The following is a 19,318-nucleotide window of genomic DNA, read 5'->3' as shown; positions in this document are numbered from 1 at the left end:
CCTTGCTGATTTTCAGGATTCTTTCCTTGTCTGTGTATTTTATAAATTTTACTGCGATATGTCTTGGTGTTGGCCAGCTTTTATTGATTTTGGTGGGAGTTCTTTGTGCCTCTTGGATTTCAGTATCTGTTTCCTTCCCCAGATTAGGGAAGTTTTCAGCTATAATTTGCTCAAATAAACCTTCTGCCCCCTTTTCCCTCTCTTCTTCTTCTGGGACTCCTACAATATGAATGTTGATATGCTTTATGGAGTTGCTGAGTTCCCTAAATCTACATTTGTGGATCCACTACTTTTCTTTTCCTCTTATTTTCAGCTTTATTATTTTTCATAATTTTATCTTCTCAATCACTGATTTGTTCCTCTGCTTTGTCCATCTTGTTGTCATTTCATCCAGTTGGTTTTGCATCTCACTTATACCATTTTTACTTCAGCCTGACTAGCTTTTAGTTGTTTTATCTCTGCAATAAGGGATTGTCTAGTGTCTTCTGTGTTTTTCTCAAGCCCACCTAGTATCCTTATAATTGTTTTAAAATCTGATTCAGGCATATTACTTATATCTGCTTTGATTAAATCCCTGGCCATGACCTCTTGTTCTTTCCTTTGGGGTGATTGCCTCTATTCATGTCATTTTGTCTAAGTCACTGTTCTTTTATGTATTAGGAAAGCCTGTTATATTCCTGCTACTGAGAGTAATGGCTATAATTAAGAAGGGGTTCTATACTTTCCAGGGCCTGGCATTTTAGGAAGTGTTTCACAGTGTGTATTGTGTTTTGTCTGCTCTTTCCCTCAGGTCAGTCCTTTGCAGAATTTTCTCCTTACCTGAAGTGTGAAGTTATTGGACCCTATTTAGTGTATGATGTTTTAAGTAGGTGTGCTTTTATCTGCTTGTTAAAATAAGCCTGATCCTGGAGCACTCTATGGTCAGTAGACTTCATGCATGCAAGGGGTTTTGCTGTTCTTCTGGGGGAGGCGCCTGCTGCACTGGTTGTCAGGCTAACTTGCCCTAGTAAAGATGCACCTGCAGGGCACAGTGGGGTGAAGCTTGGTGTAAGTGGCTCCAGCCTCCATGGGAGGTGCTGTGTTGCTTACTGAGGTTGGTCAGTGCTGGTGGGCAGGAGATGAAAATGGCGTCACCCCACTGTCTTGTTCCTGAGCAGGTAGTTTGCACCTGCCGCTGTTCAGGAAGCCCTCATTGAAGAGCAAACCATCACCTGTCTTGTGTCCTTGGCTTCCATTAGATCGTGCCTTCACTCTGTCTGTGTCTGAGCTGTGTGCTGGCCAGGCAGCACAGTACCCCTGTGTTTTATCTCAGGCACCTGACTAGGTTTCAAAACTCCAAATTTTAGGTACATGGCATGGCACAGACCTATGCTTATCCTTTGGGGGAGCATCTCACCACACTGTGACTAGTGCTGATTAATCCCAGAAAAGCAGTTGCACAATCACGTGGTGTCTCAAAGCTGGCATCAGGGTTTGCTGTCTTTGGCTGGTGTCTCTGTTCCTATGCTAATGAACGGGGCAGCACAGCTGCCAGCGCCTGCCAGCTCTTTTGTCCCTTGAGAGTCTTGCTGCCTCTCCCAAATGCACTCCGGTAAGGGAAACTGTCTCTCCCAGTGTGACCCAGGAGATCCTCAAAGCACACGGTTTGCTCCCAGGCCTCTGCCCTCCTTTCCCACAGGAGCATCACTATGCCTGACAGGCTCTGCCCAGCAGTGGTGCAGACTTCTAAAACTTCAGACTTAGAGCCCTGCTGTATGTAAAAACTTGCCACTAATAATCAGCTGCTCTGGTTTTCTTAGTCAGTGGTGTTGGGGAAGTGTTTCTCTTGTGCAATCCCCTGGGTGCTGCTTTCTCTCTATCTCTTTCTCTCCTTTCAGAGATCAAGTTTCCCTCCCCTCTGCAGCACCATGATTCTTTTTTCCCTGGAATTAAGTTTCTGAAGCTCCTATTTTCCATGATGTGTTTTCTTTACTCCCTCTGTTCTCTCGACATTCAGGTTGATTTCTTGGGTGTTCAGAATGATTTGATATTTATCTAGCTGTGTTTGAGGGATGAAGCAAGCATAGGGCCCCCTTTCTGCTCCGCCATCTTAACCAAGGCCCCATAACAAATTTTGAACTCTAGTCAGCGATATGCATGTTGAAATGTTTAAGGGTGAAATGAACTGATGTCTGCAGATTTCTTTGAAATTCATCAAAAATAAAATGTATTGAAAGAAGGAAAGATAAGGGTAGTTAGACAGATGTGTAGTAAACAAATCTAGCAAATGCTAATGGTAGAATCTAGCAGGTAATATATGGGTATTCACTGTAAAACTATTTCAACATTTTTGTATGTGTGAAAATATTTGTAATAAAATTTTGGAACAAAATTGGAGTCAGACACCATTGTACCTTGTCATACTCTTCTTTGTCTTTGTTGATCTTTCTTTTTTAGAAAAAAAAAAACTAATGTTTATTTATTCTTGAGAGAGAGACAGACAGACAGAGATTGGGGGCGGAGGCAGAGAGAGAGGGAGACACAGAATCTGTAGCAGGCTCCAGGCTCTGAGCTGTCAGCATAGAGCCTGATGCAGGGCTGGAACTCACAGACCGTGAGATCATGACCTGAGCCAAAGTCAGATACTCAACCAATTGAGCCACCCAGGCACCCTGTCTTTGTTGATCTTTCTTGAGATACAAGTCAGAATATTTGTTACATTGATATGTTGCAGTCTTGTAACACAGATTCCTTTATTCTGGAATTTGATGTGACATAACCACCATCTATGGAAATTTGTATATTGCCTAAACCTTTGTTACACTGTAATCTGCCTGTAACTGCATCCTGTTTCATGAACATTAAGGACAGTATTAAATCTCTGAACCTTGATATCAAAACCTAGAATCATTGCTAGCTAACTTTGTAACCCTGGGAAAATATCTCAGGTGTTCTGGGTCTCATCTTAATGCCTCATCTATGGAATGAAAGCATTTGTTGTAGTATTGAATACTTTTCCTTTGTGTTCACCCCTCAGACAGAAATATTCCTTAGAGCAGATACTCAAAAGGAAATACATTTTCCCTTTAGCTTTTTGTTTGTATTTTTGGAATCTTATATTAAATCAAAATTCTTAGTGCATATGTATAGGAGATTTGGTAATGTTACAAAGTCCACATAAGTGTGCACAAGGGGTTCTTGTTAACGTTGGTGTCTGTACTCACTGGTGTGCTGGTGAATGTTGAATAATTGGCTCTTAATAAAGGAAGGTAGGGTGGGAGGGAGAGAGGAAGAAAAGAAAGAAGGAAGGGAAAGTCAAGGAAAGGGAAAAGCCAAAAAAAGAAAAAAGAAAAGCTCTAAATTGGCAGCATTTGCCAACTTCTGTGTTGTAAATATTCCCTTTGTCACCAGCACAACATCCCTGAACATGGAGCTGGGAAGAGGGGTGACACTTGGCTGCAGCTGGCTGCAGTGGTATGATGGCTGTCTTATAATCGGTTTTTGATTCATTGGGAAAGGTTCCCAGTTGTATAGTGTTTATATAGCCAAATAGCATATCTGTGTATGTATGCATGGTCGTTATTTTGTGAAAAACTTAGAATACAGAAGTTAATTTTAAGTTGCATCATGTTTTTTTCTGGCCCAATTATGGAAATGCTTTTTTTCCTCAGACAAGTTTGGTGTGCACAAAAATACCTGGCCCCGTAACTTTCAGAGGAAAATCTGAAATTGGTGCTGACTGGAAATGTCTATTATGTGGCTCTATAGTGATCTGAGCTGGTGTGGAGTTAAAGAGAGTCTTCTTTTTTTTCCTTTTAGGCATTCTTGTTGCCTTCCTGTGACATAGCTGTAACAAGGAAGGTAGTTCAAGTGTACCGAAAGTGGATCCTCCAGGACAAACCTGTGTTCATGGAAGAACCAGATAAAAAAGACGTTGCCCAAGAAGATGCTGAGAAACTAGGATTTTTAGAGACTGAGAGCAAAGAGGTAATATGTTATCACCAGTTATTTCAGCTGGGAATACACATATTATAGCAAAGTATACCTGGTCAGCCAAGGGGCCAGTCAGTAGGACACAGGCAGGTGGATCTCTTTTGTCATAGCTGATGCTCTCCAGTTGCTGAGTTCCCTGAGGACCCGTTTCAGTGAGGCTGCTGCTGTGCTCTGTTCAAGGTCATCTCCTAACCTTCAGGCTAAGTCCATGTGTATATCTCAACTTCGTTATTCAGTATTGCTCGGAGCTGTTTTATAAACCATCGTATTTTACGGGTTTCTGTATGAGACTGAAAATGTCACTGCCTAAGTATTGACGTGTTTAAATAAATAGCATATGAGAAACTCAATTTAGAATGATTGGGCAGCCTTTTCTCGTGCAGTGGACTGTTCTACAGCAGTTAGGATGTTAACACATTTACAAGGACTAACCCAATAATGAGTGTTGTCTCCTCCATAAATAAGCCTCACTACAGGGCTGGCTGCTGTCTTCAGAGTGGGTGCTATGTGAATGGAACTTTTAGTCCTGGTTAGGTAACGCTAGTAGCTGGAGAAATCTAAAATGAAACAGTGGGACCTCTTCCTGAGACACAAAAGAAACTTAATACCATATTTATATATCTGGCATGCTATTTTGAAATCTAGTCTGATAAATTATTTCTAAAAGTGGGTGTTTGTTGTAGCAATTAACAACAAACATTTAAAAATATTTGCAGGGGCGCCTGGGTGGCGCAGTCGGTTAAGCGTCCGACTTCAGCCAGGTCACGATCTCGCGGTCCGTGAGTTCGAGCCCCGTGTCAGGCTCTGGGCTGATGGCTCGGAGCCTGGAGCCTGTTTCCGATTCTGTGTCTCCCTCCCTCTCTGACCCTCCCCCGTTCATGCTATGTCTCTCTCTGTCCCAAAAATAAATAAAAAAGCGTTGAAAAAAAAAATTTAAAAATATTTGCGGCCAAAGGCATATCACTTTTAAATATCTATATTAATTCCATAGTTTTAATTTTTCAATATTGGTGAAATCATTTTAATAACTAGTCATGAGGCCAAAACAAATAGATAGACAAATGGAATTTATCACACATTTTAAAGGTCTGTGTTACAGGCTCATTCAGTCTGGACCTTTATTTATTCAGCATATACTAAATGCTAGGCACTGTTTTAGTTAGGTTCTGGAGGTGGTGAACAAAATGGAAAAAATCTTGCCCTACTAAAACCTACATTCTCATGAATTTTGGTGAGTGTAAGGAATTAAATATGCGAACATGTGCTTCTTCCCCCTCTGTTAACTGATTTTTATCTTCTGAAGACCTCCTCGGAAAGTTCCCGTCATAAGCGCTCTTCCAGTTGGGGACGCACATACTCCTTCACGAGTGCAGTGAGCAGAGGCTGTGTGACAGAAGAGGAAAATAAGAACGTGAAAGCCGGGGCCCAGGCTATGCTGCAGGTATGCATCTGGCAGGAGACATAAAGGCCCCCAGTTGGAGTCCACTGAACATTTGTTTATTGCAATAGTGACATATAAAGTATGGTGATATATTTAGCCATCTGTCAGTAAACCGCTCTCAAGTTCTCTGAGTTTTCTTCCTGATTTCTTACCTTCAGTTTGTACAGATCTTTCTCTAGTCAAAGGAGACCTACGAGTGGGTTGCAGTTTCTTCAGAGGGATTGTTATGCAGTGAAATGGCTGAGATCTCAATCTGAAAAAAATATTTTCTGAACACATATGGGTAGTTAGTCGACCTGGACTCTAATTTGAAAGATAATCATGATGATTATATAGTCTTAAAAGGAATATTATTCTTAAAAATTGCCTGTTTATGAAGAATGATAAAAAAATGCTCCAGTTTTTAGATATTTATCTGAATGAATATATAACCAATAGAACAAATGCCATTTGGGAACATTGGAAAGAGAAACTTTGGCTGATCACTTAATCTTATCCCAGACCTCAGGATTTTATCTCAGAAATGGGGATGAGGAGATTACCTCTTGGGTCCATCTAGGGTAAAGATTGTTAGGAGTATAAGTGAAAACACAGAGTGCCTCTGTTTCCTCTGCTCCCTGGTGCCTCATCCTCCCCCCCCATACTCACCTTTCTAGTTGTGTCCAGTTAGGCCTCCCACACAGAGGCCAGGCATGAGGTCTGGTGATGGCACGGGCATGGATTGTGTGTTGCCGGGTTTTTGCTGACACTGCTTCTGTCATCTGTCTCTTGATAGGATTTCTTATCATGATACCCTTTTTGCTTCAAATTCATTAGCAGTTTACTATAACTATTGAATTTTCTCATTTTTCAATGAAAATCAGCAAATAATTTTAAATTAACTAAAAAAAAAAAACAAGATGATTTTACTTGAGTAGCTTCAAAGAGCTTTGGTGCCAGTCGGTAGTATAATCTGTGCCCCCCGTCCCCTTCCCCCCTCTGCCAGCAGAGAAGTATGTGTAGGAGTCCCTTCCCTGTGTCCCTTGTTAGCCCTTGTCCTCCAAGTAGGTTGCCATTTGCTGTCATTAGCCATTCCACTGCCAGTGTCTCCCTAGGTTCAGAAGAGTGTTAATTTGTTTTCTGAAAGGCTAAGTTACATCTACTTGGCTGAACCAAGAAACAAAAATTCCACTTGATTATAGCACAATAATTTTTAAAATGTTTAGTTTGGATTATAGTAGCTATTTTTGGTTGTTTTTTTTTTTTTTATAGTAGCTATTTTTGTTCTCTTTGTGTCCAACATTTTTGCTCCTTTACTTGCTTTGTTAGGAAAAAATGGCCAAATGGCAGGTTTGATAAGATCATCTTCTTCTGCAGTTGCTGTTTACAAGTACAATTTGAACATATTAATTTTTTTTTTATTTTTTTAAGTTTATGTATTTATTTTTGAGAGAGAGCATGAGCAGGGGAGGGGCAGAGAGAGAGGGAGAATGAGAACCCAAGCAGGCTCCACACTGTTGGCAAAGAGTCCGACTCAGGGCTCCATCTCACGAAAAGTGAGATCATGACCTGAGCTGAAACCGAGAGTTGGATGCTTAACCAACAGAGCTACCCAGGTGCCCCTTTTTTCTTTATTTTTACCTTAACCAATACTAACATGGTAGTAAGAAATATTCATGGACCTGCATTTTGATCTTTTTTAAAAAATAAAATGAAAGAAGTGTATAACATATGAAGACTCCTCACTTTTACTTGGGAATATGCAAAGTTTCAAATTCAAATCGAGAAGCCAAATACATTGAGTTAAAAGGATCTGTCTTGCAATGGATCATCTATGATGTACTTCAAAAAAGACAGCCACTAAAATTACACTAAAACCACTATAGTTGGTTAGTCAGAAACTTCTTTGTTTTCCTTTTCCCCACTTGAGGGCTAGTAAATTATTTGCAATTGCTGTTATCATCCATTATCAACTTTTATAGTGCTTATTTAGTAATCTTTCTAAAAAATTGGGTCATAACACCTTTCTAATCTTGCATAAGATAATCTTATAGGTTCTCAACATTTTAGTTCACCCACTTGACTTTTGAGTGCGTTTATTTTAATCTCTCTAGTCAGTTTGTACATCCATTTTGAGATGTTGTGTTAATGAGTTTCATCTACAGGTGAGCCAGAGAAGTAGATCCTTTGAGTTTGTACTGTTGAATACAAAGGAGACTTAAAAAGCATAGGATCTAGATAGATGGTACACATCCATCTATCCAGTCATCAACAGACTGACAACTCAGAATCTCCTACATTGAGGGGTCACTGGTGTCATCTTTGTCAGCGTTATATTCCTGTAGTGCCCCAAGCAGTAACTTACTGCATAACAGCCTAGATGCATGCTTCTCACAGTTTTCTACTGAAATACCACTGACAGAAGGGGACAGTGAACTGGAATCCTAAAGGTCTGAGGCAGAGTATAGAGTGGTTGGCTGATTAAATTTTTTAAGACCTGTTTTTATTGTGAGAACTCACTTAGGTTTTATATCTTACTACCTATTAAGTTCTCATATTAAAAACATATGCACCAAGAAGCTATGCAGTGTCGATCACGTGGCTTTGGCCATTTCCTGGCTCCCTAGAGCCCCTGGAGGTCTGCACCTCTGTTGGATGCTGCTGGCCATGCTTACTGCCAGCGGAGTTCATGTTCTGGGAGGTCCAACAACAATCAGATGTTTTTCTCCAGCCACTGGCCAATCACTGCTCGTCTTCCTCTCCCCCTCCCCCACCTCCAAATGTCTCACCCAGAGGTAGTGAGCCTACCTTGTCTTTTCCCCCTTTTCCCATGAAGGAATGTCAAAAAGAAGCCTTCAAAACCTTTTCCGATTCATACGTTTTCTAAAGTTGCAATGTTAATATGCATTAATAATTTTTTTCTAAGGAAAGGTCTTTCAGGGGTCTCAGTTGTTTAAGTGATTCTAAGAGAAGCATTTTAAAAAATCTTGAGTATGTGTTGGTACCACTTGCCTTAATTGAAATAACTCAAAGGTGACTCATTGGTAGAGGAAAATTAATATCATTATCTTTAAGAAAAATTTGTTCAGATTCATATGTTTAATTACACTTTCTAATGTAAAATTTGTTGATTTCAAGGTATTTTTGACAAATGCTGCAAATGTCTTTTTGCTGGAACCATGTGCTGAGGTTCCCATGCTCTTGAAAGAACAAGTCGATGCCTGTAAAGCTGTTTTGATTATTTTTAGGCGTATGATAATGGAGCTTACAATGAATAAAAAGACATGGTAAGTTTATTTCAAATTAATATTGTAAAACAGATGTTTTTGTTTTTCAAAATAATAATTAAAATGTTAAGACCTCCATTTATTAAATGGCTTTACAAAGTTGACAATAAGATGATAGTCTTTGGTTACAGTTTCTGTGAATTATGAAGAAGGTAAGTATCCAGTACTTTGATAGTTTATTTATTTCTATTATTGGTTTTAAAAATATTCCTGAATTAAAAGTAGTCATATTACTTAATAGTAGATTTTTCCATTTTAAACTGTCATTAGACTGTTTTGTGGAGAAACAATATAACTGGTGTTTTATAAAAACATTTTTTGTAAGCCTAGGAAAGGTTGTTAATTGCTCTGAAATGTTGTTAACTTATTTTTATTGCTTCAAATTTGAAGTTTTAAACTCACTTTGGAAAAAACAATTATTTTAAATGACAGCTTGTCAGAATGAGTGAATAAATAATGCAGTCAGAAATACAGTGGCGTCATGAAAATGTGCTTATGTGAAGTGTTTTCATTTTCATCCTTTGTTTTTATTTGGTGTCTGTGTGTTTATAATGTCCCTAAAAACATTGCCTGTTTTAAAAACAGTGCCTTAGGTTTTTCCCAGGCCCTTGTCCCACAGTGAATGTATCACCCCAGCTTAGGAGGGGGTTTCAGAGTCCCCTTTCTTCGTGTCTCTTAGTTCTGGTTGTAAAATGTCTCTCCGATCTGTCCTTTGCATGTTCCTCCCCTCCAGCCCTGCCCAGGAACAGCCTGGCTGTGGTCAGTGTCACTGTCAGTGACTTTTGGCTTCTGTGCTCAGTCCACGGAGGCCACTGCAGACCAGCACTGGTGCCCACTTCCCTCATGGAAATCCTCAGTGGGGCCCTGTGACCAAGCCTGTCTGATGCTTTTTCTGGGTGGCCTTGAGTCAGTGCCAGGGGTACTTTGGAAAGGTCTGTGTGCAGTTGGTGGAAAGCATAGAAATGAGACAGGACTGAGCTGACAGGGGTCTCTAGGGCTCCAGAGTCCAGTCCTTTTCTTTCTCAGTGAGGGAAGGGTGGGCCTAGAGAAATCCCATCATGCAGAAGGTTCACTAATACAGAGACCATGGGAATCAAAATGATTATTTCAAGGCATAAATTCCTCAAAATTCCTGCTTCCTCAAGAAGCAGTTGTTAAAGCTGGAAATACTACTGTGATGAACAGTATGACTTAAACAAAGTTAAATGCTGTGTCAGTAACATTGAGAGTAATGAGAAATGCTGGTATGCTGTCAACAGAACCATCTGTTCCACGATAGCACAGTTACAGCAATAGTATTTTTGATGGCTTTTTTTCTTTGAAAACGATGAGTTCAGTATATCGTAGTACCAGTAGTATTTTGATTGTCTTGATAATTTTTTTTTTTTGGTGGAAATTCTGAGATAAAGTTAAGCAATTCTTCTCTGATCTTTAATAATTCAGAAATTTGCAGGTTAAAGTATTTAAAAAAACCCAATTTATAGAAATAGATGAAAATACCAAAAAATAATCAGTAGAACATAAAAAGAAGTGTGACCTGTTTCCCTAGCAGATTTCCTTATGTATTTTAGTGCCAGACAATGCCTGAATTCCCTTCCTCCCTTCTTTCATCCAGTAAATAACTACTAAGGTTCTGCTGTGAGGACGTAGGGCGAACTGAACAGACAGTGTTCCTGCCCTTGTGAGGTTTCTGTCCTCAGACTGAGAGACATAATGAACAAAGAAGCAATTTCAGTGGTATTAAGCACTAAGAACAGTGAAGCTGGCCAAGGGGACAGAGTGGAGGGTGGGGGAGTGTTTTTCACCAGGTGCCTGGGAAGGCCTAAATGAGCAGTGCCCTGAGGGAAGGGAGGGATGAGCCACTGGGAGTTCTGAGGGAAGGGCTCCCTAAGGAAGGAACAGCAGGTTGAAAGTGTGGTGTCTTGTAGGCCAGTGTGGTGGAACAGAGAAAGGAGAGGGAGAGTGGGAGGGGGTGTGATGGGGGCCAGCCAGAGCCAGGTTGTGAGGCCTGGCAGACCACAGGAGGAACCCTGGCTACCCCTCTATGTATATAAGGGTAGGACACAATCCAGTTTATGTTTCCAGAAGATTTCTCTGACTTCCTCTGGAGGAGAGAATGCGGTGGGACACAAAATTTGTGGCCATAGCTGCTGGCAGCTTAGACTAGGGTTGTAGCCAGGGAAGTGCCAAGAAGTGGAAGTGACAGTGAGCAGCGTTGTGTGAATGGGTAACAGTACCACATGTGTGAGAAGATGGGGACGAAGTAAGTCCTAAAGAGCGCAGGAAACCCTATTTATTCTTCAGGGCAGGGACAGCGCACACGCATGATTTCACATGCTTCCAGAGAAGTTTTATACTCGTGGAATTCTCCTTTGAGGAGGAGAGACCAAAAGTCAGTGTTTCACAAAATAAAAAAAAAAAAAAACAAAAACAAAACAAAACACAAAAAACCCAAACTTAAAACTGTCAAAACTGTTAGGAAATGTTTTTTCCAAACTGGAGACAATTTTTTCACCCTCATTTTCTTCCAGAAGACTCTGTGTGGGAATTTCATGGCTTGCCAGGTTTTCATGGGTTCAGAAATTAAATTAACCCTGTGTCTTTGTCAGTCATTGCTTTGGTCAGATTTGCATTTTTTTTGATAGCAGTTCCCATGACTGAGGTTTTATTTGAAAATTATGTCTCTTGTTCTCTTCATGTTCATAGGATGGATATGTAACCATTTGTGTGGAAAGGATTGTTTTTTGTTGTCTTAAGCATCGCATAAATGTGAGCAGGCAGTGGTGACACCAGGGCCTGTGACAGGGGCCTGGGTACCCTGAATATGGTGAGGGTCATGCTGCCCCCAGCTCTGCACCATTTCTTCCCTCATTCTCCTCTAAGCTGTCTACTCCACACACATGTGCCCAAGATCTCCCATGGCTTGCCAGCTCTTCTTATTCCATCTAGAACCCGTAGACAGCATGCAGCACAGGCAAATACTAGAGCAGAGTTATGAATGTATACCAATGGATAACTCTGGGATGAAAACCAAATGGTTAGCTACAAATATGTCAGGAAACCCTTAGAGGTCATTGTACCATGAGAAGCTTAATGAGATTCAACGTCATGTTAAGGGAAAACACTGTCTCAATATGTGGGGTATGCGAAAAGTATAAAGTAACTATGATTTGGAGATCCGTTCATTTGACCTAGACTAGATTACTTTGTCCAGTTCCTGATTTTATCACTAAAGAGCATGTAGACCAAGGAGAAAGTTATAAAGGTGAACAGGCAGTTAGTGTATAAGACCTCGAAGGAGAAGTTAAAAGGGGTGATTCCCCTCAGAACAAAAGGACCTCCCTTATATACAAAAGATACAGTGTTCTTGGTTTGTAGAGAATTGAAGAAAAGAAAAAGTGAGCAAACACGCTAATATGAAGAGTGTAACTTAGCTGTGAGAAAGAAAAATACCTTTTGGCTGTTCTGAAGAACTTATTGCTGTTACCCTAATTAGCGGTGTTATTTGGTGTCTTCCTGCCCTGTGTTGCAGACTCAGCATCTTCCAGGCACAAAGCTCCATGCCTCATAGTGAACAACAGTGACCTTTCCAAACCCCCCTACCTGTGAGTTCCTCTGGAGTTTAGTCATAGTATGATACTGACTGCATATCTCCCCAGAATGAGGACCAGAATGTCCATTTTATTTCCTACCACAAAGATAGATATGGAGACCTCACAGGTTAAGTAAAAGAATGGATGGGAAAACTTAAGGGTGCTGCGTAAGTTCACATGGGCATAGCTATTCACTGAACACCTTTAACAGACTGGTGTAGTTGGAGAGACAGTCTTGCCTCCCTGTCTGACGGGGATAAAATCAGGCTAGGATGATACATGTTTTATCCTGCCAATCAATGTGGGCACAGGACACGTATTTTTAGAACTGTTGTAACATAAGGTGGTTTGTTTTGATAAAATATGGTATTCGTTATAAAGTTGGCATTCAGATTGTTAATACTTCTACTCTGATTACCAATGTTGCTGAATTCTTAAGAGAATTTCTTGTACCTATAAATGAAAGTGCTTTGGAGACATGATTAATAATATGAGCTTTTATTTTGGGTGGCCCAGGGAACAGATGTTGCAAATACTACTCAGGATAACAGAAGCTGTCATGCAGAAGCCAAAGGATAAACAAATAAAGGACTTGTTTGCCCAGAGCTTGGCAGGGTTACTGTTTAGGGTAAGTCTTCTTTATTAAAACACTGCAAATGTAAGAAATGAATCATATTTTACAGCAAAATAATTTTAATCATTGAAAATTTTAAGAGTAACATTAAACTAAACTTCTAGAAATTTTCCTTCTTAGCTTTGTCTTGAAGGTTGTAATCTATTTTTTACAATTAGAACTAGGTTTCTTTTAGGCCTTCCCACCTGTCTGCCACCTACTTCTTTTGATTTGTTGAGGTTGGTAGAAATTAGGAAGATAACAAGAGCTGATGTCCTTGGTCGAGGGCCAGGTAGATTTGAGGAAGTAAAGGGTAAATGGAAGCATGGGAATGGGGATAAGGTCAGGGAGTGGTTCAGGCTAGACATAAAACTGTGAGAGCTGTTGGTATGTTGGGCTATGTGTTTAAAGTCACAGGACTGGGTAGGGTCACCATGGAGAGAGTAGGTGTCCTAGAGAGGAAAGAGCCATCCATCTCCATGATTGGTGGAGGAGAGGAGGCAGCCGAAGATGCTGAGAAAGGGTGGCCATGGAGCTGGGGGGGAAACTAGCAGAGTATGTGTCTGGATGCCTGGAGGTAAGTATTGAGTAAGAGGAGAATGACCAGTTCACCATTGGTTTTGACAAGATGTTGGTGGTTGTAAATGTTCTAGGGGAATGAGGCCCACTTAGAGTGGATGGAGGAGAAAATGAGACCTGGGCAATAGAGGTAGCAAGTATAGTCAGGACTTTGCAGAGGTGGAAGGGAGGAGGAAAAGGAGAGCCAGCTGAGTGGGCAGCATACATGGAGGACAAGGTTTAAGGTGTGTGGTTTTGAAGTCTGTTTGCTTGCCAGTGGGCATCATCCAGTGAGGACAGCCTTGGAGGGAGAGAGAGGAGAACTACAGAAGTGAAGTTGTGAATGAGGTGAACAGGGCCTTAGGTGGGAGCAGAGAGCCAAGGAGATGGGTGTTTCTTACATCTCACAGGGTGAGAAGGGTCAAGAATGCGAGTAGTCTGACATCACCCTCAGGGGAAGAAAAGAGGCAGATGATGAACTAATTGCATAAGAAATGGAAGTTTTAAAGGTCCTGAGGGTGGTAGAATATTGCAACATTGCTTTAGAAAGCACTAGTATTTATGGGATGCTCAGAATTTATGAAGCATTTCTAAAAGAGAACAGTGTGAAAAGACTGGAAAACTGTGATGTTCTATATAAATAAAGGCATTCATACAATAGATGGGCCTGCTTTGAATTAGTAGGAGATAGCATTGTGGATCATGAGCTGGAAGTGATAGATGCAGGGAGGAGAAGTCAACCTCCCTCCTCAGTTGACTCGAAGGTGGATTTGGAGATGTATACAAAGAGCATATCTAGAAAAAGGATATGGCGGTGAAGGTGGCACAAAGAGAAACTAGTTCTTTAAATAAAGTTATGTATTCCTATTGTTAACACAGGAGAACCCAACTGTTCATATTAATTTTTAGTAGTTTAATAGGATTGAATGATTTTGGCTTGATGAGAAATACATGAGAGGCTGCAGAAATAATTGGCATGTCCTCACTTGCCTTCGGAATAGGATAATCACTCTTATTCTGATTGCCTTGCTTAGTTATTAGATATATGAAGTGGTCTACCCATTCTTTTGTGTGTATTCAACCTTGCCTCAGGCGTGGTGCAGACCATTTGCTTTGCTGCCCGTCTGGATATACAAACACTCTGCTCACTTTGCTGTAACTCTCATGGTGAGTTTCACTGTCGGCACCTTCTTCTCGGTCTCCCAGCCCTGATAGGACTGAAGCTGCCAAGTGATGTGGGCAGAAGTCAGGCTTAGGGTAGTGAGTGCTTGGGCCTCATTCCTCACCAGTTGCCTGGCCCTGCATCTATTGGTTGTGTTGGAATTGGAGCAAGAGCTTGTCACTGAATTAAGCAAGAATCTATCGTGGAGTTCTACTTTTTGTTTGTTTGATTAGTTTTGATTTGGGAGAAAAATCTCCCTTATTAATGGAGGATCTTGTCAGATCTTGAAAATTAGTTTTAAGTCCATGATTGTTAATGATTTTGATGACATCATTATTATTTTGGCCATGGATCAGGAAGAATGTTTAAATTAAGAAGCAGCCATAAAATAGTGGAGAGAAGAAGAGCTTTTTGGAGGTAGACACAGAGTACCGAGCTCTGGTACTTCCTGGCTGTGTGGCCTTAAGCAAATCACTTCGCCTTTCTGAGTCTCTTCCCTAATCTGTCACAGTCAGGAAAGGACAGGGTTGTCCTAAGAATCAGAGCAGGTTCATCTGGGATTTATGATCATCTGTTGACCTCCCAAGCCCTTTGTGGGATCCAAGGGAGGAGAAAAATGTGAAAGGTCTGGACAGCTCTACCAGGCAATGAAGTGGGCATCATCTTAATTCCATTCTAAAATTAAATGTGCCATCAAATTATTATTTGTTCACTTATGTAGACGTCTACAATAGCCAGATGCTTGATTTTAAAAATTTGAATAAGGAAAGTATTAAAGGGGACAGGAAATTTTGAGTTGCCATTATCCTTTTATCTTTTTCAAATTTTTCCTCTAACATATAGTTTTTTCTCTATCAGTAGATAACTTGGGTTGGCACAGTTCCTTCAAATGAGTTAAGTTTTATTTAGATATTTACCAAATAATGGTGTTTGTCAGAAATGATGTTTTAACCTGTTATAAGTGCTAAACAGGGCCTTATGCTTGAAGGTCTCGAAGTATATCAGGAAACTTGGACCATGCTCCTTCTACTAGAAGTAGTATAGTATTTAAAATTACATAGTCCCCCGAGTGTGGTGAGTAGAGAAATGTAACAAGTGGTTGGCCAGGAAATGTATGTAAGAAAAGGAGTGGCTTATGAACACATGTATTTTTTTACATAGTTTGATAAAACATGAATTTCAGCACTGGAAGAACTTTGGAGATGCTCTTATTCGGTTTTTTGCTTTTTATGATAAAGAAAATGACTCCAGAAAAACCAAGTAAATAGCCCAGGTCACAAATCAAGTTAGTGACAGAACCCAGAGTCTGGGGCTCTGCCTTTCCCTCCTCCTCTTCGAAAAGGGTAACTTATTCAAAGGGCACCCTGCCTTCGTGCACACAGGTGCCACCCCTTACCCACACACTGTATGTTACTGTTTTGCTCTGGGTTCAAGTGTTGTCAGCAGAGACTTACGATGGGGACGATTCACCAGGTCTGTGTATACATGTTTGTGATATTTGCTAAGATGAATTTTATAAGCTGTGGGAACTCACTGTTCTGTGCTTGTTTTATAATTAGTCAATAAAGTGAAGCCAATGCAAGATTCCCAATACAGGGTGTCTTTTACCACACAAAAACTCTGCTTTTAATCTGAAGCTAGTGCTGTAACCAGACGTGAGACTGAGTGCTGGTAACATTGCCAGTTTCTCCTTTTTCCCCTTACTCTGCTAAGATTATCTTTTTGAGCTACTATTTATTAATTTTATTGTGTATATGCACTTTATGGTAATGCCCTCAAACTCATTTTGAAAAAAGGAGTATAAAATTGAATAAACAGAAGATGGCATTGTAATCATAATAAATAATACTTAAAAAATATTAGTAATAATGAATGATAAAATTATTTATTTTTTCTTTTGCACTGTTCTTAATTTTAAAAAATTCATCCATCTTAGAATCAGATTGTAAGTATGAAAATTTAAAACCTTGTTCTCAATATATTTAATGATTTTAGCTCAACTTTCACATTTTCCCCCCTTTAAAAAGTATGGTAAACATGAATTGAAACATAGAGAAAAAGTACATTGCATAAGGAGTCACTTTAAATATGATTTTTCAAGTGGTCAAAACAGGCCTGCATAATTACAGACTATTTTCTAGTTCTCAGAGTTTTCCTGAGATTTCCTTAAATTTTTTTCTTAATGTTTATTTTTGAGAGAGAGACAGAGACAGAGTGTCAGAGCACAAACAGGGGAGGGGCAGAGAGAGAGGGAGACACAGCATCGGAAGCAGGCTCCAGTCTCTGAGCTGTCAGCACAGAGCCTGGTACGGGGCTCAAACCCACGGACCACGAGATCACGACCTGAGCCAAAGTTGGACTGACTTAACCGACTGAGCCACCTACGTATCTCCTCCTATGTGTATCTTAAAGAAAAATTTCTGTTTAATTAAAAAGCCAGCTTACCCCTATCCCATGCATAGGACAACCCCCATCAACTTCGGGGGTCTGTCTGCATCCGGGGTGGGCAGAAATATTTGCAGGTTGGCACCTTAACAAGAACATTAAGCTCTGACAATGGATTGGGGAAGTCACACAAACTTTGGGTATAAAGATGCCCTGTAGTAAGATTAAGAAAGCCTTTGGGGCTCACCTGACATGGACTTGGCACTTCTTTCAAGGGAGATGTATTTTGATGTGAATTTTAAAGGGTGTGGAATATCTGGGCAGAGAGAGGGACCTAGGCAATTTCAAGGTGAGGAGATATCCAGAATATGTGCACACTTGTCTGGTGGGGTTGCCCATGTGACCAATTGTAGTGCTGCAGACATAGGCTAGAGGAGGGACATGGAGAAGTGAGTAGACGCTCAAGGAAAGTGCTCTAATGGGGAATGCAGACAATGGTGGGAATGGATGCCACTTACTAGAGGCTGGGTGGGGTGGCAGTCAGGGACACCTCGGAGGAAGTAATGTCCACATTGTGACTTGAAGAATGAGTGGGAGATAAAAAGCCAAAAAAGAAAGGAAGAGAGGAAGGAAAGCTACATGCAAAGGCCAGGAGCAGGAGAGACCAGGTCAAGGAACTGGAAGAATCTCAGTGGAAGTGCTGAATTCTTTTTACTATCATGCCTGCAGGTGACTGCAAGTAGAGCTGTCTAGTACCCAGATCGACAAGGTCAGGAAACCAAAGAGGTCTGGGCTAACCATGGAGACTCAGAAGAATTTTACAGGTGGTAACTAGAGCCACAAGAATGGAGACCAGAACCCCAGCAGAGATGGGGTGGCATAGGAAGGGAGAAAGCCAGAGCAGTTGGTGGAATAGGGAGATGAGGAGGTATACATGCAGTGAGTATGGGACATTCTTCCAAGAAGTTTGGCTTTAAATGTTCTAGCTAGAGGGAGGAATCTGGGGTCAAGGGAACTTTTTTGTTTATTTTTCGTTTTTAAGATGAGGTAGACTTGGAGAATGTTTGAATGCTGATGGGGAGAAGCTGGGTTAGTAGGATAGATTGGAGAAAAAGGGGAGGCAGCGTTCATGGAAACACAAAGAGCAAGGAGGCGGTTCAGAGCAGAGGTGGGAACAAGCAGAGAGGAGCAGGAGACTCTCTTCACTTAAAGCCTGGAGGTGGAGGAGAAGCTGGGCAAACACATGGGGCTTGTGGGGCTTGTTTAATGGGTTTTATTTTCTCTTAAATCTGCAGTGAGTTCATCTGCTAGAAAGCAGGGAGGAGTTGGTGGAGCTGGAGGTTTACATAGAGGATGCTACTGTAGAGAGTGAGAGAGAGCTGTCCAAGAAGCAGAATAGTTGTAGTACTGAGAGCTTTGTCTTCTTCCCGATTATGGCCAGGACCAGCCGCAGGCACTAGAGGGATTTTCAGTCAGGAGCTTTGTTCTTTTTTTTTTTTTTTTTAAACGTTTATTTATTTTTGAGACAGAGAGAGACAAAACATGAACGGGGGAGGGTCAGAGAGAGAGGGAGACACAGAGTCGGAAGCAGGCTCCAGGCTCTGAGCCATCAGCCCAGAGCCCGACGCGGGGCTCGAACTCACTGACCGCGAGATTGTGACCTGAGCTGAAGTCGGACGCTTACCCGACTGAGCCACCCAGGCGCCCCAGGAGCTTTGTTCTTAATGGTAACTAATTTCTCACGAGCTCAGATCCTGGTTTCAGTTGATCAAATGAATTCTGAGAAACTAAAAGAAAAACAAGATAAAGTGCTTTTTATTGTTTTAAAGCTCATTTTAGTAATAGTAACTTAAAATATTTTGTTAAAAATTCTTCTTCCAAACGAGGACGATTAAAGTCTCTAATTGGCTGGTTGGTTTCAGACGCTCATGGTGGCATGGATCCGAGCAAACCTCTGTGTATACATTTCTCGAGAGCTCTGGGATGACTTTCTTGGTGTGCTGTCCTCCCTCACGGAATGGGAGGAGCTCATAACTGAGTGGGCCAACATCATGGACTCCTTGACAGCAGTGCTCGCGAGAACTGTTTATGGAGTTGAGATGACAAACCTACCTCTGGACAAATTAAGTGAACAAAAGGAAAAGAAGCAGCGAGGCAAAGGTACTTCTACTCTTCCAGGGTAACACCCGATGTCGGAGACTGGGGAGGAGTGTGTATTTGTAGATGGAGGCAATTAACACATGGAATTTTACAATAAACTGAACCAGCCATGTGGGCAGTATCTTTTCAATGATGGTGTTGGATTGTGTTTCATAGCACGCTGACCTC

At 41.0% G+C, this 19,318-nt stretch overlaps 1 protein-coding gene across 6 annotated transcripts in view; it reads left to right on the top strand.

Annotated features, from left to right (window-relative positions):
- Window positions 1-19,318, top strand: part of RALGAPA2 (Ral GTPase activating protein catalytic subunit alpha 2) — a 323,095-nt gene that overhangs the window by 96,869 nt on the left and 206,908 nt on the right. For all 6 annotated transcript variants that reach the window (XM_019462380.2, XM_019462378.2, XM_019462384.2 and 3 more), the window contains exons 11-15: window positions 3,799-3,966; window positions 5,276-5,413; window positions 8,531-8,679; window positions 12,789-12,900; window positions 18,913-19,150. In XM_019462380.2, coding sequence (XP_019317925.2) covers window positions 3,799-3,966; window positions 5,276-5,413; window positions 8,531-8,679; window positions 12,789-12,900; window positions 18,913-19,150 — 805 coding nt within the window. The remainder of the gene's footprint in view (window positions 1-3,798; window positions 3,967-5,275; window positions 5,414-8,530; window positions 8,680-12,788; window positions 12,901-18,912; window positions 19,151-19,318) is intronic.

This window comes from Panthera pardus, unplaced genomic scaffold (assembly GCF_024362965.1).
Source record: "Panthera pardus isolate Hobbes unplaced genomic scaffold, ASM2436296v1 HiC_scaffold_25, whole genome shotgun sequence".
In the NCBI taxonomy this organism is placed as follows: Eukaryota; Metazoa; Chordata; class Mammalia; order Carnivora; family Felidae; genus Panthera; species Panthera pardus.
This window is presented reverse-complemented; position numbering and strand designations above follow the sequence as displayed.